The sequence below is a fragment of the Trichoderma atroviride genome, chromosome 5, assembly GCF_020647795.1.
Source record: "Trichoderma atroviride chromosome 5, complete sequence".
In the NCBI taxonomy this organism is placed as follows: Eukaryota; Fungi; Ascomycota; class Sordariomycetes; order Hypocreales; family Hypocreaceae; genus Trichoderma; species Trichoderma atroviride.
In genome coordinates, this window is record NC_089404.1 from 3,875,974 (window position 1) to 3,900,400 (window position 24,427).

The 24,427-nt window shown below is 47.6% G+C and overlaps 8 protein-coding genes across 8 annotated transcripts; 4 read left to right on the top strand and 4 right to left on the bottom strand.

Annotated features, from left to right (window-relative positions):
• Positions 1-170: 170 nt before the first annotated feature.
• Positions 171-3,117, top strand: TrAtP1_010525 (uncharacterized protein). The gene is made up of 5 exons (XM_014089661.2): positions 171-579; positions 630-932; positions 990-1,412; positions 1,467-2,010; positions 2,072-3,117. The coding sequence occupies exons 1-5, from the start codon at positions 437-439 to the stop codon at positions 2,501-2,503; spliced, it is 1,845 nt and encodes a 614-aa protein (XP_013945136.2). The 5' UTR covers positions 171-436; the 3' UTR covers positions 2,504-3,117.
• A 577-nt stretch (positions 3,118-3,694) lies between these two features.
• Positions 3,695-5,695, top strand: TrAtP1_010526 (uncharacterized protein; the record flags this gene model as incomplete). Its single annotated transcript, XM_014089659.2, has 8 exons — positions 3,695-3,832; positions 3,905-4,118; positions 4,183-4,337; positions 4,395-4,744; positions 4,798-5,228; positions 5,281-5,361; positions 5,420-5,497; positions 5,574-5,695. The coding sequence occupies 8 exons, from the start codon at positions 3,695-3,697 to the stop codon at positions 5,693-5,695; spliced, it is 1,569 nt and encodes a 522-aa protein (XP_013945134.2).
• A 522-nt stretch (positions 5,696-6,217) lies between these two features.
• On the top strand, positions 6,218-7,847 carry TrAtP1_010527 (uncharacterized protein; the record flags this gene model as incomplete). The annotated part of the gene is made up of 3 exons (XM_014089658.2): positions 6,218-6,345; positions 6,414-6,613; positions 6,667-7,847. The coding sequence occupies 3 exons, from the start codon at positions 6,218-6,220 to the stop codon at positions 7,845-7,847; spliced, it is 1,509 nt and encodes a 502-aa protein (XP_013945133.2).
• Positions 7,848-8,045: 198 nt separating this feature from the next.
• TrAtP1_010528 (uncharacterized protein) lies at positions 8,046-9,419 on the bottom strand (the record flags this gene model as incomplete). The annotated part of the gene is made up of 1 exon (XM_014090020.2): positions 8,046-9,419. The coding sequence occupies one exon, from the start codon at positions 9,417-9,419 to the stop codon at positions 8,046-8,048; it is 1,374 nt and encodes a 457-aa protein (XP_013945495.2).
• Positions 9,420-11,836: 2,417 nt separating this feature from the next.
• TrAtP1_010529 (uncharacterized protein) lies at positions 11,837-13,542 on the top strand (the record flags this gene model as incomplete). The annotated part of the gene is made up of 5 exons (XM_014089657.2): positions 11,837-12,333; positions 12,406-12,418; positions 12,560-12,801; positions 12,872-13,310; positions 13,375-13,542. 5 exons carry the CDS (start codon positions 11,837-11,839, stop codon positions 13,540-13,542), a joined length of 1,359 nt encoding a protein of 452 aa, XP_013945132.2.
• Positions 13,543-13,658: 116 nt separating this feature from the next.
• TrAtP1_010530 (uncharacterized protein) lies at positions 13,659-15,410 on the bottom strand (the record flags this gene model as incomplete). The annotated part of the gene is made up of 4 exons (XM_014089656.2): positions 13,659-14,030; positions 14,111-14,433; positions 14,503-15,136; positions 15,192-15,410. 4 exons carry the CDS (start codon positions 15,408-15,410, stop codon positions 13,659-13,661), a joined length of 1,548 nt encoding a protein of 515 aa, XP_013945131.2.
• Positions 15,411-18,311: 2,901 nt separating this feature from the next.
• TrAtP1_010531 (uncharacterized protein) lies at positions 18,312-19,593 on the bottom strand. Its single transcript, XM_014089655.2, has 5 exons — positions 19,244-19,593; positions 19,046-19,190; positions 18,865-18,975; positions 18,610-18,804; positions 18,312-18,479 (listed from the first exon to the last, which is right to left on the bottom strand). The coding sequence occupies exons 1-5, from the start codon at positions 19,303-19,305 to the stop codon at positions 18,384-18,386; spliced, it is 609 nt and encodes a 202-aa protein (XP_013945130.2). The 5' UTR covers positions 19,306-19,593; the 3' UTR covers positions 18,312-18,383.
• A 1,646-nt stretch (positions 19,594-21,239) lies between these two features.
• TrAtP1_010532 (uncharacterized protein) lies at positions 21,240-23,769 on the bottom strand. Its single transcript, XM_014089654.2, has 3 exons — positions 23,135-23,769; positions 22,611-23,071; positions 21,240-22,552 (listed from the first exon to the last, which is right to left on the bottom strand). The coding sequence occupies exons 2-3, from the start codon at positions 22,783-22,785 to the stop codon at positions 21,438-21,440; spliced, it is 1,290 nt and encodes a 429-aa protein (XP_013945129.2). The 5' UTR covers positions 22,786-23,071; positions 23,135-23,769; the 3' UTR covers positions 21,240-21,437.
• Between the last annotated feature and the right edge of the window lie 658 nt (positions 23,770-24,427).

The following is a 24,427-nucleotide window of genomic DNA, read 5'->3' on the forward strand; positions in this document are numbered from 1 at the left end:
TCTCATCTGGGCTTACGTCTAGACTGGTTTAGGCATGTCATCAATGCGGGTCTGCCATTATCTAGGCAGTCTAATAATAGCAGGTTATCTGTCAAGGAGTACGGAGTAATTACTGTTTGTATCACCTGCCGTATGATCTCGGCATCTCCTATAGTTTTACTCCGGCACATAGCATGCTGCGAGCACGATTCGGTAGGCACTGCAGTATGTAGGACCTGGTATAAACGATCAACAACAGCACGTTGAGGTATAGGCATGACAGATCGCGCAGTCACTTGCGCAAGCCCCACTGGCTCCACGGATCTTTCGACCTGAATGCTTCTCACGTCGTCGCCATACCCCGTATTGTGTCCTCGGCTGAGTCCTGCTCCGCTATCACCGACATTCTGGGTCGCCACGCAAGCAGAATTACACGCGTTTGTACATTATTCTCATCATGAATGCCTGTCTCCCATGTCGAAAAGTAAAGATGAAATGCCGGCTGGGCAGCCAGCCGGCTTCTAAATGTGAACGTTGCGCGCGGAAGTCTCTCGATTGCGTGTTCCAGCAGCACCGCAGAGGTCGAAAGCCCGGGACGAAGTAGGTGACACATGGCCTTTGTATTGCGTACTATTCAATTAACGAGATAGAATTTCTAAACGGAAGGGCATTGAGCTGCCTTCAACAGATGCGGCCACCAAGCAGACGCCGGACTACAGCAGAGGCACTCCATCCATCGTAGAGGGCGGGCCAGCTGAAGATCCTGGTAACTTGCAGCCATCAGGTGTACTCAACCAGGAAGCAATGCGAGGCAAGTTCTCGCTGCGGCGCATACTAAGCACCACGGATGGCGATGCACTGGAGCCGCCCGAAAGACCTCTCCCGACGCATCTGGAAGATCCAATCGAGATGAACATACTGAGTCTTTCCATGGCCAAAACGCTTTTCGAAAAGTCGGTGCGATATCCGCTTCTGGTGCCAGGTTTTTGGAAACTAATCTGTATGTGTAGCTTCATAACTCTTCTGAATCCATACATCAGCCAGCTCGACCCTCATCTACACACGTTCGACTACGTTCGCAAGTCATCGTTTCTCTTCACAACAGTTCTTGCCATGTCGGCAAAGACATTCAGCCCCGCCGTGTATAATGCATTATATGAACATGCACAAGACCTCTATACCGAAAGCTTTAGGAACGGCACCAAGTCAACCGAGATTGTTCAGGCTATTCTCATTCTCACCTACTGGAAGCAGCCGCAGGACACGCGCGCTTGGACCTCGGTCGGATATGCAATTCGTATGTGCATGGACATGGGGTGGCATAAATTGACGGCGTACTCAGCAGCTAGCCGGGCCAACGATGACGAGACGAAGCGACGAGAAGTCCGGAATGTCGAAAGAACATGGCTGGTCTTGTTCGTGTACGATCGAAGGTATGTTGCCATAGCTGGCCATCTCTATGGAATCAATTTGTAACGCTGCTACAGTATCAGCCTTCAGACAGGCCGGCCCTGGATGATTGATCGCAGTCCGTTTATAGAGTCGATCGAGGCCTGGTGCAGCGACCCAATAGCCGACCGAACCGATGATTTGCTTGGTGCATTTGTTACACTACGACTGATGATCTCGTCAATATTCCCTTTGCACGCTTTCGATTCCCGACGGAGAGAAAAGATGGTGTCCGAAGATTTAGAATCTCTGCTTTCGATTAAAAAGGCCAGCATTGAGAGATGGGAGCGTCGTTGGATTCAAAGTGTCGAAAAAAGGCAGACCCCAGAAGAGGGGAGCTGCCATAAATTCCTGATCCGTTTTTACGGAACGCATTTTCGATTGCAGCTCTTCTCGTTACCATTACGAGACGTATTGTCGTCAGAGTATTCAGACTCATCGCTCCATTTGGACATCATCTGGGCCGCGTTCACAGGCGCCTTGGATATGTTGAAGTTGACATCGCGCAATACATCGTTGTTATCTTTTGCTCAAGATTCGATACATGTCATGACTGCTTATAGTGCAGCCTTCCTCGTAAAGGTATGTGTGTCGTCACTAATGCTCGGCTATCAGGCTGTTTGCCACTAATTAACAATCTCAGCTTCTCTTATCTGCACCCGATGTAATTGTCCAGGAGATCGAATACACGGTGGTGGATACCATTCGTGCTGCTTCTCGAGCATTTTCCCAGACAGGGGCAGCTACCGGAACAAGCTGTGAGCTACAAGCCAGATTTCTCAACAATATCGCCATCAAGCTTTCTCAACGGAAGAAGGATGCTCCAACGACACCAAATCTTCAAAGCGCGGATAACTACTCAGCCGCTAATCAGAATGAGCTGGATTCAGCCAGGCTCTCTTTTCTACCTCTAGCAACCAGCCAATCCGTGCCGCAGCCCTTCGAACAAACCAACCCGGACGTATTTATATTCCATCCTGCTGACCTCGACCCGTTCTTCACAGACGACTGTGCGTGGGCAGATATAATGTCAAGTACTGTCTTCAACACGCAAAATAATGCAATACTGGCGTAAATACTCTATATTCATGACATAAGGACTCATGTCTAGCGGGATTCTAGACGAGGACCTTTTTTGGCCACATACTTCTTTAACACCTTTATTCTGTTCTATTTATGATGCAACGGAACTATAGTTGTTTCGGAATGACTGAAAGTTCTGATACCCTCTCTAGTAATTTGTAATTGAGAAGGACAGTTTGGATCTGGACACGCTATCAAGGCGTCAGTCGTCATCCAGTCGTTGGGAGACGTGACTCTTTGCTTCGCTGGAAGAAGCGGCATAACAGCGGCTGTTTTATCATCAGACACCCGCCAATAAAAAGAAACGGCCAGCATGGATTAGGATGGCATGTAATTTATTTACCTAAAGAGTATATACTTATTCCCTGGTTGGGAGGCAAATAGATCATTTCACCTTGCATGGTAAAGTAATCGCCTTCTTTCGCGCCGCACATTATGCGCTTGCCTGGAGGGCACACAACTTCGACCCGGAGATCATAGAGCTGGAACGAGTCGTCTTGAGCTGTGTTGGACATACTTGAATACTGATTGATGAAATCCACGCATTAACATTTATACTGTGTTGTTGTATTCCTCCAAGTTGTAAGTCTCGGTAGCCGGCTTACACTTTATCTCCACGATGTAGATATGGGGGTGGGGAACTAGGCGGACTAAGATGCACCGGCAATTAAAGCTACGCGAGGAAGACCGGTTGTCCGGTCACGGCATCTAATCAATATCACCGGTTGATAGGCTAGCGGATGCTATAGCAAGTCGCCAAGTTGATTTCCAAATAGACATACTAGATGTGCTTCGCAGACTCTATGCCAATAGCTTGATGTTCAAAATAGCGGTTGTGCGGAGTGCTCGGGGAACAGCGATAACACCTGTGGCTATCGATGGCGGCTGTTTCTGATGAGTATATCAGAAGAATGTCACTCCGGAATATCAGCAGACATCCGTCAGGGGTCATAATCATATCTGCCGGGCCACACCATTGTGCTACCAACAGCTTCTCCCATTCTCTGCATGCAAAGAATCTCAACCCTTTATGCATAGCTTCTAATATCGCGTGCTGTCCAAGTCACCGTGGGAGAACCTACAGAGGCGCATCGACAGTTACAGAGGCATCCTAGTACAATTCCACCGTATTACGGCATTGTAGGAGGATTTCCAACGGTCTCCATTCTGCAAGCCAGTGGACATGGAGAAACACCCGGAACACGGCGTCAGTGAAGAGACGCCTCGCCATGAAGATGTGTCCACGGTCATCGAGACGAGCAGTCTCAAACGAGACCTCAGCTCTCGCCACATCAACATGATTGCCATTGCGGGGATGATTGTAAGTCTACATATTCAGCACTTGACCGGTTCATGATAATAGGCACTGATCGCGTTTCAACGCGTTCAACAGGGTACAGGCCTTTTTCTCAGCTCAGGGCAAGCAATTGCAACTGCGGGGCCGGCTGGGGCGCTGTTGGCGTACATTGTGATGGGATTTGTCACGGCTGGAGTTTCGTACACAACCGGTGAGATTACTGCGTTCATGCCCGGAACTGGTGGGTTCATTCGGCATGCAACGAAATTCGTGGAGCCGGCGCTCGGTGCGGCCACTGGATGGAACTTCTGTGAGCGTTGACTCTGCTTTCTCGGCGGGCTACGCTGCAAGACTCTCTGCTGACAGGCAACCAGGGTATACAATGGCCATCACTGTACCTGCAGAGATTAGCGCTGCTGCCACAGTGATACAGTTCTGGAATAAGTCGATCAATCCGGGGGTTTGGATCACCGTTTTCTTGGTTGTCATTGTCGCTCTCAATCTCTGCGGCGTGCGTCTATATGGCGAGGTGAGAAATGCTTGACACAGCTTTATCGATGGTCTTTGGCGTTGACAGTTACAATAGTCTGAAGTCGTGTTTGCATCCTTAAAGATCATGTTGATTCTCGGCCTAATCATTGGTGGTCTGGTCATCGACCTAGGAGGCGGGCCAAATCATGATCGGTTGGGGTTCCGTTACTGGAACCATCCCGGGGCCTTCAACGCCTACATCAAGACGGGAGCAACAGGGCACTTCCTGGCCTTTTGGAAAGTGCTGCTTACGGCTGCGTTCAGCTACGGCAATATACAAGTCGTTGCAATCTCAGGTTCTGAGACTCGGAACCCTAGAAAAATCATTCCGGCAGCTACCAAGAAGACATTTTATCGAGTCTTGTTCTTTTACGTACTCAGCATCTTCATTGTTGGCCTCATCGTGTAAGTCTTCTCCCCGAATTTCAAGCCAAATTAAATACTCATTTTGCGAAAAGCCCATACAATGACCCCTCGCTCGCCATTTCCACCGGCACTGCTCAGCAGTCTCCCTTTGTCATTGCTTTTCAACGATCCGGTGTCAAAGTCGTTCCATCCATTATCAATGCAGTTGTATGCACTTCTGCCATTAGCAGTGGCTCAGCTTGCATCTTCATCGCGTCGCGGACCCTCTATGGCTTGAGCTGTGATGGACATGCACCTCGTTTCTTTCAACGCTGCAACCGATTCGGATCGCCTCATTATGCCATTGGACTGACCTGCCTATTGCTACCTCTCGTCTACTTGAACGTTGCTAACAACACGTCGGTGGTGTTTGGCTGGTTTGTCAATATTACGACGGTTTCTGGGTTGATAGGTTGGGTGGTAATTGAAGCTACCTATCTTCGATTCTACGCGGGACTCAAAAGCCAGGGATATTCGAGAGACGGTAAGACTATCCAGACCAATGCTGAGTACTATTCAGCTAATGAGACCTGCAGCGCTTCCCTACAAAAGTCCACTGCAGCCATATATTTCATGGGCGACCATGTTTGTGGTGAGCCTCGTCATTCTTTTCTCAGGTATGTTGCTTAGCTCGTAGAATACATGCTATGGATGTTTTATCTCACAAGTGAATAGGGTTCGACGTATTCGTCAAAGGCCATTTTACTGCCGCAGGATTTTTGACCTGCTACCTTAACATTGCCATATTTATCGGTATGTCCCAGCTCTGCTTATCTAACATGCCTTTTCATACTCTGTTCGGGATTGATATGCTAACTTGGCAATAAAGCCATCTACATTTTCTTCAAAATATGCTTCAAGTCAAAGGTCATCCCGGTAAAAGAAATTGATTTCGAAACAGAATTCTTGTCAATTCAGCGGGAAAAGGACGCTGCAGAGGTTGCATTTTAATAACCAAACTCGATCCTTGAAGCCACAGAATCCTACCTTCGACTGCCTTCTTTCCAGCCAATCATTTCAGCGTTTATACAGTACATCTTTGCTCCTTGTTTGCTTATCGTTATGGTGGTGCATGCGGAATTTTGCGGATACTCGCCACCAATACATTACTCTGATAATTCCGCCTTGTTGCTAGTCATTGCCCAAATCCAGCAATCAGCTTTCCAGTGTCTAGTGGCCGAAAGCGCAACACAGTGAAGATTGGTGGCATTACCCCGCCTGCCCACAATATCGTGAAACCCCCACACCGGCGTCAACAGCGGCGGTAATTTCTGCAGGGAGTATTTCCACGAGAATGTTGGAAGCCTGTGAATGCAACTGCTCGCCGCGGAGTCCGATCTTCTGGATATATCAACGTAAATCTGCGATAACTGTTTGTCTATATATATATTTCTTCTACCATTCGTTTCGTCTCTTGAAGCAAAACCTCTTGTCAATCTCACATAGACGCCGCACAATCCATCAAATCAGACCATGACTGTACCCTCAGTTGACCTCGCCGCACCAAACGGTGTCAAATGGAGCCAGCCTGTTGGGCTCTTTATTGGCAACGAGTTTGTTGCATCATCCAGTGGCGAGACAATCGCCTCTATTGACCCAGCGTAAGCACCCTTAAGCAGCGCCCAGAGGCCGATGTGTGATTATTGGTCGACTAACTTGGCTACAACAGCACCGAAGAAGTCATCGTCAGCGTTCATGCTGCCAGTGCTGAGGATGTAGATAAAGCCGTAAAGGCTGCAAAGACAGCCCTGAAATCTCCAGACTGGAAATTGCTTTCAGGCTCTGAAAGGGGCCAGTTGATGTGGCGCCTCGCCGATCTAATGGAGGCAAAGAAGGAACTCTTTGCGACAATCGAAGCGTGGGATAATGGTGAGATCTTTTTATATCTCTAACTAAGCAGTTAATGCTGATATGCATTCCAGGCAAAACCTATCACGAAGCATTGGAGGTGGACCTTGTCGAAGCTGTGGCCGTGATACGGTATTATGCTGGCTTCTGCGATAAATACTTTGGACAAGTAATCAGCACAACGCATCAAAAGTTTGCGTACACTCTCCGCCAGCCGATTGGAGTTGTTGGCCAGATCATCCCATGGAACTACCCCCTATCAATGGCCACCTGGAAGCTGGGGCCTGCTCTTGCTTGCGGCAACACCGTGGTGCTCAAAGCTGCAGAGCAAACACCGTTGAGTATCCTCGTTCTCGGAGAGCTTGTCAAAGAGGCGGGTTTCCCGCCTGGAGTCGTCAATTTCATCAATGGGCTGGGCAAAGACGCTGGCTCTGCTCTGGTGAACCATCCTTTGGTCGATAAGATTGCTTTTACAGGCTCAACTGCCACGGCCTCTAGCATCATGGCAACTGCGGCCAAGACACTGAAGAATATCACTCTCGAGTCAGGAGGCAAATCACCCCTTCTGGTATTCAAGGATGCCGATATGGACCAGGCCGCCAAGTGGTCTCACTTGGGAATCATGTCCAATCAAGGACAAATCTGCACTGCCACATCCCGAATTTTAGTCCAAGAAGAGGTGTATGACGATTTTGTCAAGAGGTTCATTGAGACTGTGAACACGACGAGCAAAGTAGGCCACCAATGGGCGAAGGATACATACCAGGGCCCACAGGTATCCAAAGCCCAGTACGATAGAGTACTGGGGTATATCGAAATCGGAAAAAACGAAGGTGCCAAGGTTGCTACCGGAGGCAAAGCTCTCTCAATTGGAGACAAGGGCAAGGGATATTTCGTCGCCCCCACCGTCTTCACCGAAGTAAACCCCTCGATGCGCATTTACCAGGAAGAGATCTTTGGCCCTGTCGTTGTAATCCTACGATTCAAGACAGAAGAAGAAGCGATAGCACTGGCCAATGACTCAATTTATGGCCTAGGAGCTGCCGTCTTCACGAAAGATCTGGAGAGAGCCCATCGTGTGTCAGCCGAGATCGAATCTGGGATGGTCTGGGTCAACAGCAGCCAAGATTGCGATCCGAGAATACCCTTTGGAGGAGTGAAGCAGAGTGGCATTGGCAGAGAGTTGGGAGAGGCAGGCCTGGAGGCATATTCGCAGACCAAAGCTGTGCATGTGAACATGGGAAACTGGTTATAGATGCATTGACTCAGGAATTGCTTAATAGCGCGGTGGTTTCATTTTAATGACATAATGTTATATAGGGAAAAAATACAGCGTAAAATTAAACAGCTAACAGTACCTATATACTGGATAAAAATATACAGGCATCAACGCAGGCGATGACCAAGATCTCAAATGGCCTCGGATATCGACATTTTAACATCCCGCAGTCTATCAGTTATCGGGGCCATGGCCACCAGTCATAGCTGGACTCAGTTTCGGGGTTACCGACTCTGTGCATGTGAATCCTATGGGAGCATTGACATTGAAGCAGTCCCAAACAACCAGCGGCTTGCCAGTGCTTGCGACGACAACGTCAAAGTTTTCCACTTCGACGTTATCGCAGCCTCCAGCAGCCGAGCTGCATTGGAGATAGACTGCTTCCGTCACTCCAGGTCCCACGGTTCCTTTGATGTTTTTCCATGTTATGTCCTCCATCTTGAACAAGGAAGAGTCACAGTCCTGTCCAGAGAATCCAGAGTAGTTCTCGCATTGCCAGGCGAATAATGGCTGTTGTCTTCCGCCAATCAGCGTCACATCTTCAATCGTGATGTTTCGCGCCACACCGAGGCCGCCGCCACCGCCATTGGGAGGATAGCCTCTTGAGATACCGGCCCATGTCTTCAGATAGGAGACGTGAGCTGTGTTCTTGAGAGTGATGTTTCTGGCGTAAAAGTTCTCAAGGTGTTCATATTTGCCGTTGTATTGGCCCATGGAGCCTATGGCAATGCCCTGGCCGTTCTCAAAGTAGCTGTCATAGACGGCGATATTGCTGGAGTTCATCTTGAGTGCAATGGCATCATCACCATTTGAAATGGTCCATCTTCTGAATGTTATGCTATCCGAATAGATGGTATCGCAGCCGTCAGTGTTGAGGGTGCTCCATTGGCTTGTCGAGGTGCTGTTGACGTAGATGTCATCCAAATCCACGTACTGGGAGTAAGTGATGGCCATTGTCCACATCTGACTTTGAACAAAGCGAAGCCTTTTGATGACAGAGTTTGTGAGAGTGCGGAAGTTGATGTTCATCGGCCTACGAGCCAGGTTTCCTTGGCTCTTTGCCCAGTCGTACCATACTTGGCCATTGCCGTCCAGAGTACCGACACCCCAGCCATCCCAGACCACGTTGTGGCCTCCAAAGTACCAAACAGTGCTCTGATTTTGGAAGCCAACCGGCATAGATACTGAAAGCCAGTAATCGATGTCGGTGCTCCAGAGCATGCGGCCAAATTGATAGATGACAACATCTTGAAGATCCAAGGTGGTCATGTTTGTTTGTATGTTATACACGGGGCCTGGGAATATGACAAGGGCCTTGGAGTTGCACTTGTTGTTGAGCGCATCCATAATAGCTGGAGCGTCATCGCCACCGTTGGCATCTGGTTTTATGTAGCAGAAATGACGGCCTTGGGCTGAGGCTTGGTTTGCCCAGTGGGCCTCGGTCTGAGCAACATTTGCACTTCTGCCCTCAAGATCATGCTGAGACGCTGAAGGGAGGGCGAAAACAGCAGGCAATGCCGCGAGAAGGAAATTGGATATGTGTACCATGGTAGAAACAAATGTAGATGTAAAAAACAGCCGACGAAGAGATCTGGGCGTATGTGCGACAACTGCGCTGCTGTCTGATTATTATCGGACGCCTCGCCACAGTATATCCTCGCTGCCCTCTGGAGTTTGAAGACCATTTATGTGACGGCGATTTGCCTTTATATGTACTTACGCCGACCAACTCCTATCTACCTATATGGCCCCCAAGAGAGCGGCAAGTGTTCTCCGCCGCAAAAGCACTAAGGGCCGAGGCCGATGCTGTTGCCTCACGATACACACGTTGCAATGGGTGTGTTTCCTTGCGTCAAATCCAATTTACCCCTCTCTCTTTCATCTTTCGAGAGCAAGAATACACCCATGCAAACATGAGTGCGTCCACATTTAATGAGCATCTAAGACAAAGCAAGCAGAGCATGGCTAAATCCGGCGTGACCTGAGCGTTCAAGGGCGAGCCAAGGGCGAATCATATTGCATAAGCGCTTTCCAATAAACAAAGAATGCTACACCAACAGCTTTTGACTCCCCGCTCTCAAGATGGGTGTGGACCTGCTTCATGCCCTCCTTGCGCCAAAATGTTGGTCTCTTTGCTTGCCGATCCAATCAAGAGCTGAAATGACGTCTCAAGAAGGTACAGACATTCAACAGTTGCCGACGCTACGGGAATAGCATCTACTGACCGGATAATGCTGCCTCCTCATGACCGTTTGCATGCATGCCCTACAAGGCCCCTGCTAGTGATGCTCCGTATAAGCATGCTAAACGCGAGCTTAGTTCCTCTCGGGACGGACTACCCCAGGTTTTGCCTCCCATCGCTTCGGGATATGAATGACACAAGAGTTTGATACGTACAGCTGTAAACGGACAGCCACTGGCACATATCGCACCTGTTTTAGTATTATTTGTGGAACATATCGGGATCGTCGGCTTCTTTGTCTTACATTGTGTACGAGGCATGGCCTCTAGACTGGCTCGTGGCTCATGTTGCATCGCATGAACAACATTCAGCCGGATCAATGGCACCAGAAACAGTTGTCTGAGTGTATAGATCTAGAACTACGAGCAAGACATATTAGTCTGGGGAGAGTGGAGCTGGAGAGGATGTGCCGTTCCTTGAATGAGCTCCCGCTTGTCCCCGCCCGGCAGCTCGTTGAAATAATGCCAAGCTGCTTGGGGCTACACTTGACTTGGCCACGGATATTCGGCCAAGATCGAATGTTGCTCTCTCCTTGTTCGTGTTTGTGTAACTATGTGTACATTGATACTGCAGAAGCAATATATTGGGAATACGAAGTGCTACTTCAAAATCCTACGCAATTTCCAATCAAATCAAATATTCGCTACCAACATGCATTACGCTCGTCGTAAATTTAAGAATGAAGTCCAAAAGCGTGCTCTTGAGCGTTTCCATAGGATAGCGTCCCGAGAGAGCCCTGGAATTGACGTGCGAGAATATCAGCGCTTGGCGAAGTACTGAGTCGATATAAACATTGGACTTGCGACAGGCCATCTTTGAGGGGTAGAATGGGATTCTATGACGTTGTTGAGCCTCCAATGTTCTTTTCCGTCGGCATTAATAACCGAAGCACTTTGGTGAGTGGTATTTGACTTTATGATGCCTGCTCACATGTCCCTAAATAGATGTGACGCGCTACTTACAGTGTAACATTCACCCACCTGTTGGACTGGATATTGATGCTCATGACGCGAACACATGACGAGCAGTCATATTCTCCAAATATGAAATCGGGTAAAGATCAGCAAACTCTATCCATGTCTCCAAATCGAGGCAGACGACAACGGCTGCTTCATCAAGAATTCGAACCTATGTTGAAGACGTGCTGTTTGGAAATAAACCTCAATTAAGTCCGTTCAAGTAGTTCATCTCGAGCCAGTCAAGCTGCCGTCTTGAGCCGCCAATTGACACCAGCCAGCGGGGCTCATTGGCTACGATGATAGCCTCTGCGTACAATCACTTGAGCCAAACAAGCATGAGCTCAATCAAAATGGGCGGCGTAAAGTCACGAAAATTTGGCCCTGGTTACGGCCTTTTGAGCTGCAGTGCGATACAGCATAATTTGGCTGCAAATGCACACAATGGCACGCGAAGAGAGCAGAGTGAGATCGAAACGGCATTTTAGGTATGTGTCGAAGCAAGATACAAATTGCTTCACAAAAAAGCTACAAGGAAAACAAAGATGCTGAGCATGCCAGTGCCTAATCTCACCTCAGATTATTGTCAGGCAGGTATGCATAGCATCTATACGCGAGTAATTGACCCTTCAGCGCAGCGAGCTGCAAGGGAGAAAAAAAACGCCTTCCAGCGACAAGCCCAATCGCCCCGCCGTTTTCAAAAACTCCAGAATCTCAGCAGAGATGAAAAACTTTCTCTCCCAAGAAATCCAGCGAGAAACTCGGCGATGACTTCGACCACGACCGCCATCGAGCTTGCCACGAGCTCTGCTTCCAGCCACGCAGGGAGCTTGCGCAACTCCAACGGGAGAAAGAATGAAGTCTCCGAAACATACACCGTCACCGATCATGTTCTCGAAGCGTCGCGAGAGGCTGATTCAACCGTCCCCGAAGGCGGATACGGCTGGGCCATCATCGCCAGCGGCTTCGTGCTGCTGTGGTGGTCACTCGGCACGACATATGCCTGGGGCGTGATGCAGACCGCCTTGGTCTCTGATGGCTTGGCTGATCCGGCGGTTCTCTCCTTTGTGGGATCGCTGCAGGCGGCGCTGATCTCGGCACTCGCAATTGTCAACTCCCTGGTGGTGCGAAAGGCTGGAGTCCGCGCAACGGCAATGCTGGGCCCAGCGTGCATGGGCGGCAGCGAGATTCTGAGCAGCTTCACAATTCATAATGTTGGCGCGCTGTTTTTCACGTCGGGGATCGTTATGGGGATGGGAGTCAGGTGAGACGGCGTGCTGCATTTGAAGAAGACGCTTGAGAGAGATGATTAACACAACATGTGTCACATATGTAGTCTTTGTTTCGCCGTAAGTCTGCTCCGAATCTTCACCACTTTTACGAGATACACGCATTTTACACGTACTTCGCGTATTAGTTCTTCAACATAATGCATTGATCAAAGAACTGGCCATAGAATCCCGTCAAGCTAATCCTTGAATGCAAACTAGGTCATCTCTACGGTTCCATCGCAATATTTCAGCGCCAAACGGGGTCTGGCCAATGGATTCATGTTTGCTGGAAGTGGATTCGGAGGTGCTGCAATCAGCTTTGCTTTAGACTCTCTGATTCAGAAATTGGGCACCGCGTGGGCATACCGCATCCTAGGCCTCATGACTCTTGCTACGGGTCTTCCGGCCGCATGGTTGATGAAGGAGAGAGTCCCTGTCGAGAGGCGAGGGTTCATTGAATGGTAAGCTGTGAAGAAACGAGAATAGCCATGTGCTTTTATGTATTTGATTCGCAAGTTAACCGCCGCCTAGGAAACTGTTCAAATCCCCTACATTTGTACTCATCTTCATCGGCAGTGCGATTGGAACTTTTCCTCTTTTTGTCCCGCCGTTCTTTCTCCCATTATATACCAGATCACTGGGTTTCTCACCCAGCGTTGGTGCCGGCTTGGTTGCCGGCTTCAGTTTGTCCTCCGCCGCTGGCCGCATCCTCTCGGGCTTTGCTTCCGATAAAGTCGGCTCGATCAATACTGTTCTTGTGTCCTTGGTCTTGACTGCCATCACTTTCCTTGCAATCTGGCCAACTTCTACGGAACTGGGACCGCTCATTGCCTTTGTTGTCATCAATGGCGCTGCCAATGGAGCTTTCTTCTCTACCATGCCAACTGCTATCAGCAAGGTATTTGGCAGTGCCAGAGTGGCCATCGCAATGAGTATGGTAGTAACCGGCTGGGTTGGCGGCTATCTTCTGGTAAGCTGCTGTTCTCTCTTTCAAGATCGGAGATTTCGTCTGACTAAGATCTATTCTCACGCAGGGTGCTCCGATTGCTGGCTACATTTTAGAAGCCTTCGGTGGTACTGATGGTGGATTAAACGCGTATCGACCTGCCATGTTCTATGCTGGCGCGCTTGCGCTTGTCTCTGGCGTCTTCATATTAGCCGCTCGATTTTATATCAACAAGTCTCCATTGGCCGTGGTGTGAATTATAGACTAATTGATTCATATGAGATTCTAGATGACATATCCGATTCCAATTCTGTTTAAAAATACCATTTTACACAAGTAATAACACAAGCGTCCGTCCACTGACGAAAACAATTACAAATCTTTAGTCCTCTCCTCTGCTGCTGCAATCCACTCTCTAATCTTTGCTTCGTTTCGAGGCTTCAATCCAACCTTGAATGGCTTTGGATCTGTTGTCAACGAAGTAGGCATGCTGTTGCATTCAATGGCATCAATAACGGGAGCCTGTGAAGGATCATCGGACGGGACAATCTGGAAGCTCGTGATGAGTCGAATATATGCCGTATAGAGCTCTCGATTGGCGAGGTGAAAGCCGGCGCAAATTCGAGAACCTGCGCCGTAAGCGTAATGCGGTGTACCAATCTCTGTGTCTTCCAAAAATCGCTCGGGAATAAATTGATAAGGAAGCTTGAATCGAGATTCATCGTAATCAGCCGCGTAAGCGTTCTAGGAGATTGTCAGCGTCAACCTTTGCGTCCCAAATAAATGTCCATTGCCGGCAGTGGTAGCAAACTGGTAGTGCTTACCATGAAGAAGACTGTTCCAGCGGGCACGACAGAGTCCTTCCAAGGAATATCTTTAATGTTCGTTCGAGGAAGACAAATTGGAATGACAGTCCAGAAACGTAGTGTCTCTTTGACCAGCGCAGTGACGTAAGGGACCTTTTCTTCAACAAGACATTTCTCCCAAGCATCTCCGTCAGGATATACCTCTTGAATAGCTTGCAGGGCCTTTGCTTGAATTGCCTGACCCTCTTTGGTGGACAGATATGCCATTCCCATAACAATATTACCAGGCACAGTATCCAGGCCGGCAGAAACCATTGTTAAGCAAATAGATTTAAGTTCAGCTATGCGAATAACATAATTAGCCTATGCTTTCGTAAATGACGCAACAGATTTATATTGGTGGCACTAACCTTCGTTCAGTTTCGCCTCTGGATCCTTGAGGACATTTCCCGTGATGCATGGCTTGTCGGTGCCATTGGCAATTCGCTCCTTGAGGTCGTTGAGCATGTCTGTCAAATACTTGTCCCTTCTGACTCGGTATTCTCCCGCTTTGCTGTTTTGCTTGCCAAAGATGCGTAGGAGAGGAATATAGTCCTGCCAATTGTTGCTTGTTGATCGAAAGTTGGAAATTTCGCGCTCGACATGAGTAATCTCTGCCAAGAGCTCATTGTTAATGTTGCCGTCAATGCGGAATCCATAGTTCAAGGTCAGCGACGTATTGAGTGCAAATCGTGCCATGTAAGGACTGGGATCCACGTCCTGCGAGCCGTTCATGCAGTCGTTGAGGAGCTCCTTGATGCTCACAGTAGATTCGAGATCGAGGATAGGCATATAAGACTGGACTGCTGGGCGGTTCAATGCCGTAGCAGCAGCCTTTCTGCGGCGTTTACAGGATTCGTCCCAGGGTGAGGTACCAATTGTAAATCCCTGAGATGAGGATACTACCGAGTGAAATGTGTGAAAGGTAGGCCGAGAGATGAGAGACGACTGGTGGGTGATCCAGAAATGCTTCACCGTCTCGTAAGAATTCACAAAGAGAATGCGCTATTCAATGAACCAATATTAGCCAGGCCATGCTTTGCAATTGAGAAATACGCACCCTATTTCCGAGACGAGCCTGAAAAACAGGCCCATACTTTGTCGCCCATTTCTGTGCAACACGAGCGTGGTCCACCCCAAGCTGGAGCAAGTTGCCAAAGATGGGAACTCCGGGGATTTCAGGTATGCCTTTGATCTTCGGAGCATCAGTTGCGTTGAGGGACCTATATAGAACGAAAATGATAGCGATGATCGCTATCCCTAGGACTTGGTAAGCCATAGCAGAGCTGTATGCGTGCTACTGCCAAGTAGCCTAGCGCATGGGAATATCCGTCAATAGTCTGGTAATTTCTGCCGCTCTCTTCTCAACGCCAAGAAACAAAAGGCACGTGGATTGTCTTCAAGACCAGTAAACTATACTCATGCTGCAGGGGAAAGAACAGTTGCGATTGAGCTTCTTATACAATTATAATAGCCGAAAGAAGAAGGGAGGATCGGAATTGTGAATTGCCTTCATAGACGTAAGACGGTTGACGGCGGCAAACACAAATTGCTATGGCTATTATAGCGAGGGGCACGTAGGCGGACAATGCGGGGAAGATGGCGCTTTGCAATACGGGGACTTGAGAGTCTGCGGGGAGATCCGTTGCGTTTTGCGTTCCTCCTTATTGGACTAATGGCGAAGATTCCGGTTCCGAGTCCGATTCCGAATCCAGATGCAAATCCGCCTCAAATGCATATATCCAAGGAATTCAGAACTACTAATCACATATTATCTATGCTCTTTGTTTTGGAATCATTCTTTCTATCATGTATACAGTCGAGTCTTCCATATTAGTAAAAGACTTACCCCTTAATAGGTACGTTTTGAGCTGTGCAATGACGCTGCGAATGTTTCTATAGTCTAGCTACCACAAAACTGAGTTCCACAGGCTGGAGACATATATGGCGGATAATAATTGGTAAGTCAAGTACAACATTTAATTTGAGATTACTATTGCTATTGCCGGATCATTTAGTTCTAATGTTAATCTTTATTCCGAGACGGAGGTGACACAACCTCATTACCAGCTTCGAAGCGTTTCTTGGTAGGTGGCAGGTTTTAGGTTAAAGAGCATTAAACATGACAACGAAGACGAAACCTAAAACATCTCTCTTGTACCATCAAAAGCAATGATCTATGAGCCTACTATCGTTCTAGTGAATGCATTTTCATTAAGTTAAATAAGCGTTGACTATGACGTTGACCATGACTGCGTCTGACAACTTTCTCCTGACAATCCGACTGGCTCAATGAGCTTCCCATGGTAGTCCAGTGAGATGACATCAAAAGCTACATCAAGTACTATGGTAGGCATTTTTTCCGTTGCATATCTACCGTAGGGTTTCAGTGGGCTGTTGTATGCAATGATCTTCAACTGCATCGTTTCCGGCTACATCTTCAGACTAATAGCCCCATCTTGAAACACCAAGTCGAGTGTAATACTAGCACTAGGTAGCCATGATGAGGGATACGGCGAGAAAGATTTTTCTCTTATATACAACATGAGTCAATAAGTCCATGGTGAATCATAGGATATTTTGTTGGTATATAATTGAGTATCGCGCCCCATGCAAAGGCTCTAGGACGGGGCTACTTATTTCGCCGCTTTACACCTACTACACGTATATTGGTACGCTTGAGTGGGCATCCTATCTGTCTTATATCGCAACATTCATAATTTACATTGCGATACACTGTTTCATCGGCATCTAAACTTTAAAAATCGTCTTTGTAAGAAAGCTATAGCTGCCCGAGATACAGTCATTGTTTCATTCATTAGCACAAGCTGACACTTTTGACGACTTTTCTCAATTGACTCACAAACAATTCCTCCACGATCTTAAGTCTTATGCAGGGACTCAAGATATGATCGTCAGTAAGTAGTGATTAAAACAAAGGTATTTACCCAGGGATAGTTGGCTTTGTAACTTTTAGGGCTCTTTTCTATTTCGTCATGTACTTACTCTGTTCATGTACATCGCTTTTTTTGTTGCGCGTATATTAATTGTTACCTGAAGTGTTGCCTCACACATCAATAAGAGGGCTATACAGAAGTGACAGATCGGATCATTTTGGTCAAGGTTTTTTTTCTCTCTCTTTTTTTTTTAATTAAGTAACCCTCTGCAAATTACTACATTTGCAAAAGCCCGCGTTCCCCAACGATCATGAAAGAGTGGCATCTACATTGTTCATCCACACCATCTAGTAGTATCACCAGTACATCACTAATACACGAACATGAGAATACGCGTATATCTATAAAGTACCCTTCTTACTAAAGTAGCTTCGTGATATCCTTACTTGGTATATATATTAGTTAGCATGTTAAAGATTTATCATGGGGACACGCTCACCACCCTGAAGTAGAGTACTTCTTAAGACGAGTTTTCAAGAGTCTTGTCACAGGCGTTTAGAGCTCTGCAATAGGGAAATTGATGCTGTTATCGGGCATATTTCGAGCCGGAATGTGACCGTTGTCAAGATAGGTGGAAGAACCTCAAAAGTCATACAGCTATCAGTGACTTGGCTCATTCTCTCATGTTGTTTTCTTCCTCCATGAGCCAGATGGGGTACATCTCTTTGTTCTAGATCTAATGCAAGGTCGGTAAGGACCTTTGAAGTGGCGCGTTTCGTCAAGGCCAAAATGAAAGATCCCCCTTATTGCAGCTGACCATTCTGTAGGAAAGAAGCAGAGTATTTAGCTTTTATTCACACCTCTTGCGAACAGATTGTGCTCTATCGATTATCATAACACTATTATTTACACCATTCAGAATAAAACTCATATACAGGTATTTGTGTATCGGCGCATCACTGCACAAATATTCCGCCTTCTGTCTACTGAGCAAGCCGCTAACCTATGGCTAATAGTTGTTTTCGTTCCGCACATATTTCGATCAGAAAGTCATCAAATCATCTCCGTCCTTCTTCTATACAAATAACACACAACGTTGCTCATCTAATCATTATAAAGTTTTAAACTGGATGCTACGTAAGATTACATAGCTTTTTTTCCAGATACGGCAGCTTGAAAATGTGGATGCTACACCTACTCGCAAACCCGGTTATTAACGAGACTAGGTTACTTCAGATGGAAACATGTTCTCGCTCTTTTTACGTGGATGGACAACATAAATGGATCGCTGAAACTTGAATATCCAAGACTATTTATATATAAAGACAAGTAGATCCTTTTGGTTGTCGCGGCACCTATTTAGCAGCAGCTCGCTTAGCCAGGTGGTCCTTGACATTCGGGCGAGCCAAAATAGCTTCCCTCAGCTTCGTCAGTGGCTCTGACAGCGTCTTCTAGTGGCGTGTGTCAGCATTAGTGCACAAGTTATAAAAAAACAACGAAACGGATTTTGTATGGGATTTTGTATGAAGTGCTAAGAGGGCGGGATAATTGGGAGCAAGCAACTATCAAGGGAGAACTAACAGGAGCAGCGCCAATGGCCTCGTCGTTGTCAAGAGCTTGAAAGACGGCAAAGTCAACATAGGTCGGCTTGTTGCCCAAGAGATAGGGACCGCTGGTGTCCTGCGAGTAGAAATCGGTGAACAGGCCCTGGAATTTGGCGACATGTGTGGCTTGGTAGTCGGGCGATTTGGCGGTTAGCTGGTTAACCCAGCCAGTCTAGCAGCGTGTCAGCCAAAGTCATTCGCCGCGTGATAATCCTGAATATCTGCTACTTACTCGCCAATCATTGTAGATATCAGCTACCGCATCAACAAGGTACTTCTCGTGGTTGGTTTCGCCATCGTATGCACCAGCCCGGCGAGATAGGTATCGAAGAATGGCAAGATGCTAGTATCAATATTTAGTTCACCTGGGCACTAACAGTCTGTATGCGGCTCTCGGAACATCGGGAGCCTACCTGGTAGAGCCTCTGGTCATCAATCTCCAAGATGGGCAGCGTTCCCGTCAAGCTCACGCCCTTGGCTTTGTTGACAGAGGGCCATGTCTCATCGTAGCTGTATAAAACATCCTCATAGTCGATGTTAAGCTCATTCATAAATACTCTAGATCGCGAATCAGCACCTGTCAATGTTAAGGTTGTGGCCGACGTCATTACCGGATAATTTCACCCCGCCCAAGGCTTCCGAGGTTGAAGTAGTGAAGAACTGGTGTCGACATGATGATACTGGTGAGATGTTAAAGGAATTAGAGGTGTGTATCTTATTGAGATGAACAGAATAGCAATGGACACGAGAAAATATTCGTCTTCGGACCACTCTATATATAGGTATACTCATGCGTTTTGTAGCGTCAATAGCTGACTTTAATGATTTCTAATGGTCTGGTTTAGAGCAAGCGGATCTACAGGGTACAACAGAAAGCAGTGGCGTCCTGGCACCTAGACAACGGCTAATGAAAACTATCTAGAAGTGCAAAGTACGGAATAGGCGGATATTTCCGAAAGCGTGTCAAGGTACATGCACGGTTAAATTAATGCGACCTCAAGATCTCCCAGTTTACAACATATGTAGGCCAATTCCCCTTGTCCGAAAAGACAGAAGACTATTTTCCCCATCTCGTCTAAGTTGCCCCGCGCCGCAATGATTACATACAACCGTATTCTCTCCCCACTTTGTCTCCGTCACTGGCGCATACTGCCGCTAAGAATTAATGCGGCAGACTGCGTAATAGCCTCAGCGGCGAAAGCGGCATATGCCTGATCTGACTAACACAGCGACTGCCGATTTCGAACCGTCTCTGAAATGGGTCGCGTCGCGGCCGCTAAGACTTCACTGTCAACGATAAGGCGAAATATATGTCGGGTACATTCCCAAAAATTGCAATGCTGTTGTCTTAATCTTGAGAGTGGCAAGACTATTCTAAAGAGGAGCAGTGTTGTGGCATTTGAATGGTATCTTGTTGGACCCTGCGGTTCCGCACATCAAGGTTAGAGCAAAACGTAAGAGTTGCAAGATCAAGTCGCCCCAAAACTAGAAAAGAAAGCATCATACCCGGCAACGGCTTTATTCCGAGTAAAACATGCGGAAGTTGCCTATGCCCTATATTTGGTCAACATTGAGATTGACGTTGAGGGTTGGCTGTCCGGATCAAGTTGACGGCGCATGCTTTTTACTAGAAATTATCCCTTTGGGTTCATTACGGACTAGAAGCCCTCCAGCACTGATTGACATCGAAAGCATAATGGTTTAACGGTCTTGGCGCCACAATCTTCCCTCTTCTTTTTCTTTCTCTCCAACAACGAAAAAAAAGAGGAGCAATTGACATTGATTCACATCCCTATTGTTTTCACTCCGCTGAGTGGTGTTTGTTTATTGTTTTGGGAGCTCAAACTAATCAATAGTCTTTCAGTCTCGTCTTACACAGCATTATTGCTGAGATTCACTAATCATTGATGGAGTAATTTAACTCGGCAAAACCTTACATGCTAGCGATATGACAGTCGCTCTTATTAAGGATTATAAGAATCTATCTTCAAATACGGTACCCCTTGACAATGCAAAGCCAACGTCGTTAGCTCAGGTGCTGAACAACTTCTTCCTTCGAATGCGCAGAGGATAGGCTCCTCAGGAAATTGCATCGACAAGGATTAAAGCAGCTTGCCTAACAAATGGCTCAAACAACGGTTACCTAGTTGTGGGTGGTTTCTACGCCTAAAGTTTTGCCTATAGAGCTTCATAAGCATCCAACATTTTTTAAGTCCTTATTCCCAGAAAATATCGTGAAGAAAACTGTCCTGAAAATTTCATAAGCATCCAACATTTTTTAAGTCCTTATTCCCAGAAAATATCGTGAAGAAAACTGTCCTGAAAATAGTCTATAGAATGCGGAGCGAGGTTCAACATACTATTTAGCCCCGCAGTATGATTGAGCAAGACTCAACATCGCTTTAACTGGTATCGAAACTATACGTATGAAAGAGCGTGGGAAGTCATTAGAGGTATATTGAATCATCTTAATCCATATTTCGACTATATATGACGCAATTGGACACACTTTGAGTGCACAACGTATCACTAGAACGATTTATGAGGCAGCAGAGCACATAGGCGGAATTACGACAAGCTTATGGACTGACGAGTCTATAGTTTAGAGAATGATTATGAGAAGTATTACTATATAGGAAGGATATATATACTAGTTAAAAAGATGAAAGGTAGCCCAGATACTGGGAAGACACAGCTGGTAACCCACGTGTCTGCAACCAGTTTCCAGTTCTGGATAGCCCATCTCCGATGAAATGTAAGTTGTCAAAGAGATGTCCTAGTGATGCAAGAATGCTTTTGCAACCTTTACCTGAATCCGTTGCAGACATCCTGGTAAACATTCTGTTCCAAGGCAGCAGCGTTGGTAGGGATGTAGTTGAGGTAGGTAGCATAGGAGTAGGTCCATCGGGGGTCGTTCAGCTCAGTCTTCCAAGTCCAGTAGATCCATCCGTCCATTCCGGGGGACTCGTAAAGCTGTTGCTGGGCAGTCCAGAACTTTGTGAAGAAGGCTTGATCGTGCCAATCAACGCCTGATGTCATGCTCCATTCGCCGGTGATCTCAAAGTTCTGGCCGTTGACAACGCGAGTATCGGTGCAGGCGCTGTGCATGAGCGAATACTGGTCGCCGTTGTTGCTGACGGCAAAGCCAATGTAGTTGTGGTCGTCGAATCCAGTCATGGCGTCGTTGGCCACAGCAGAGTTGGAGCGAGGGTCGCCAGAGCCCCATTTGCTGGACATGAACTGCACATGCAGCTTCTTGTTGCTGGCAACGTTCAAGGCAGACTCAGCATCGCGGACAGCCTTGAGTGCGGCAGGGTAGTAAGTCTGCGTCAAGCCTGGGTTTTCACCAGGGGCAGGGTAGCGGCCGTTGGCATCGTGGTTGGAAACAGGCTCGTTGAGAACCTCAATCATACCGACGGTGGAGTAGGCCGGGTTGGTGTGGATGCGGTTGGTCATCCATGTCAACCACTTCTCGGCACGGCCAAAGTCGTATGAGTTGAAGAAGCCAGCCGGGTTGGGGTTCTGGCCGGTGAAGGCGTCTTGCTGCTGGCCACCGGGGGCGCCGTGAAGATCAATGATGACATAGATTCCCAAATCAGCGGCCTTCTGGACGACCGCGTCGAGGTATGGGAGCATGGCATCACCCTCAGCAAACGGCTCGCTGGCGGTGTCGACAATGGCTGTGTAGGACCAGTACCCAATGGGGATTCGGATGGTGTTGAGGCCGACATCGTGAACCGACTGAACGGTAGCGGGAGTGATCCAGCTGCTCCAGTGAGTCTTGAACTTTGCGTTGCCCGCTGCACGGTTGTTGCCCATGTAGTTGTTGAGCATACAGTCAAACTCGGATGCGGCGTTGTTGCAGCCCATCACACTGTTCCACTCGGTGGGCATCATCCATGGCTCACAGATAAGCCAGCCTAGAACCCCATGTAAGTGGCTTGTCTCATTTAAGGAATTGCTCGGACGCGAACTTACCACCAAAGTTGACACCTCTGATCTTCGTGACACCAGAAGCCAACGTAGGCTCAAACCGCTTGCCAAGCTGTTCAAAGCGAGCCGTCTGGTTGAAGGCCGCCAGATCTCGCTCCTGAGGAAGCCAGGCGTAGGCAGTGCCGGCGAGAAGAGCCGGGGCAACAAAGGAGTATCGCATCTTGAGGCTGGCTGTAGAGACTGTTCAAGACTTGTCGGTGATGATAGCAGAGTTGTCAAATCAGAGACTGGGAACCATGTCAACTTATATATATAGGCTTGATTATAGGCTTGATCAAGACTTTACTCGCTGTATAAACAATTGGGTACATGCTTAGATGTCTGCCTGTAATAGTTCAGTACCTAGCTGAGCTGCGATACCGGTATAGCTTAGCTCGTATTTCATTAACGTCAACAGCTGGTGCTTCTGTAGCACAACAACCGACGGCCCGATTAGCGCAGGATCTCTATTATTATCTCGTCACCTGTAAACAACTCACTAGCCCAATGAAGAATCTGGTTAAGCTTACGGTTACATATAGTTTCAAAACAACTCCGTAGAGTGGATAGCATCCCTCCTTTTCGGCTGCTTCTCGTCCTTGTATATATCACTTGTTGCCGCTAGAGGCTGCTAGTCTTTGCGAAAGGGGCAACTAACAATCTTATTAGCTTAGAGTTGCATAACCATAAGCCAAACTGTGAATCAACGCGCAGAATCGGGCAGCCTGAGCCCAGGATCGGAAAGTTCAGAATTTCTCGGTAGCGGCGGAGCCTCCGCTGCAGTCGTTGTCGGACTTTTCTATAGTACACCTGCTCGATATGGGTATATACAAAGGGGGCTTTGGGCTGTGGCGGCGTCCGACCTTGATGTAAAGCCTTCAGCTCAGTAACCAGGGGCTGCACCCAGCTAGGCCCCGCGATTTGCCAAGGGCGTGGTTCTGCACAGCACATCGATCGAGGTTGAGCGCTAGAGTGAGTAATCAGCCAACGCATCAGGCTCTTTTGCCAACGTAAGGCTGATTCGACAATGCGAGTAATAAATCCCTGTTGCCGTCGACATCTACTCATGCTGTAAACGAGCATAATATTGAGGCTTTAGATGCTTTAGACGCCTTTACAACTAGAAATCTTGTTACCATGGCTAACCCACGGACCTATATCATCTGACATAGCTTCTGAGCTTGTTAACACTATCCCAGAGCGGCAACTCGCTGTAACCAAAAAAAGCAGCTCAACGAGTTAGCACGCAATACACGGGATATGGTGCTATGGAGCAATTGACGATGAATCGCGGATTTTCAGATAAATCTTGGATTATTGATCAATGCACCGATTCTAGCTCGCAAGGCTAACCGCACGTAGAATGCAGCTGGATGTCAGATCAAGCAGGTTTGCAAGCCGTGCACCCACCGGCCATTCTCGGACTCCCGAAAGTTATATGACCTCGTGAGACCGCTAAAGGCGTTTACAGTATTTTACGAGCACCTAGTACAGTAGCTGCCTTGCTTACTAGCAGTAGGGAGCAGGGGGCTCGCGAATTCCAACTTGAATAGAACGCGCCCATAAATGATCACTAATACTATATACAAGAATGGGGTTAAAGGGGGAAATGCGAGATACTGCATATGTATCGCAAACGGAGACGACTCCACATCTTCAGGTGCCAAAAACGAAACAGCGCTAATGACGGAAGAGCCAGCTGTCGCCGTACGCAATTTTATTTTGGTTATATGAAGTAACAGTATTCGTTGCTGTAGGCTTTTTGGTTACCATTTGGCACTGGCTATCAATGTAGCGAATGAAAAAGTCCTTGACAAAAAAGG

Bases quoted from the DNA above. Each gene is read 5' to 3' on its own strand.
- TrAtP1_010531 (XM_014089655.2), bottom strand. From the start codon at position 19,305: ATGTCGACACCAGTTCTTCACTACTTCAACCTCGGAAGCCTTGGGCGG. The intron at 18,976-19,045 runs GTAGGCTCCCGA...TATTGATACTAG, and splicing joins ATGACCAGAGGCTCTACCAG to CATCTTGCCATTCTTCGATA. The intron at 18,805-18,864 runs GTAAGTAGCAGA...ACACGCTGCTAG, and splicing joins ATATCTACAATGATTGGCGA to ACTGGCTGGGTTAACCAGCT.
- TrAtP1_010532 (XM_014089654.2), bottom strand. From the start codon at position 22,785: ATGCGATACTCCTTTGTTGCCCCGGCTCTTCTCGCCGGCACTGCCTAC. The intron at 22,553-22,610 runs GTAAGTTCGCGT...ATGGGGTTCTAG, and splicing joins CAGAGGTGTCAACTTTGGTG to GCTGGCTTATCTGTGAGCCA.
- TrAtP1_010525 (XM_014089661.2), top strand. From the start codon at position 437: ATGAATGCCTGTCTCCCATGTCGAAAAGTAAAGATGAAATGCCGGCTG. The intron at 933-989 runs GTCGGTGCGATA...CTGTATGTGTAG, and splicing joins GCCAAAACGCTTTTCGAAAA to CTTCATAACTCTTCTGAATC. The intron at 2,011-2,071 runs GTATGTGTGTCG...TAACAATCTCAG, and splicing joins GTGCAGCCTTCCTCGTAAAG to CTTCTCTTATCTGCACCCGA.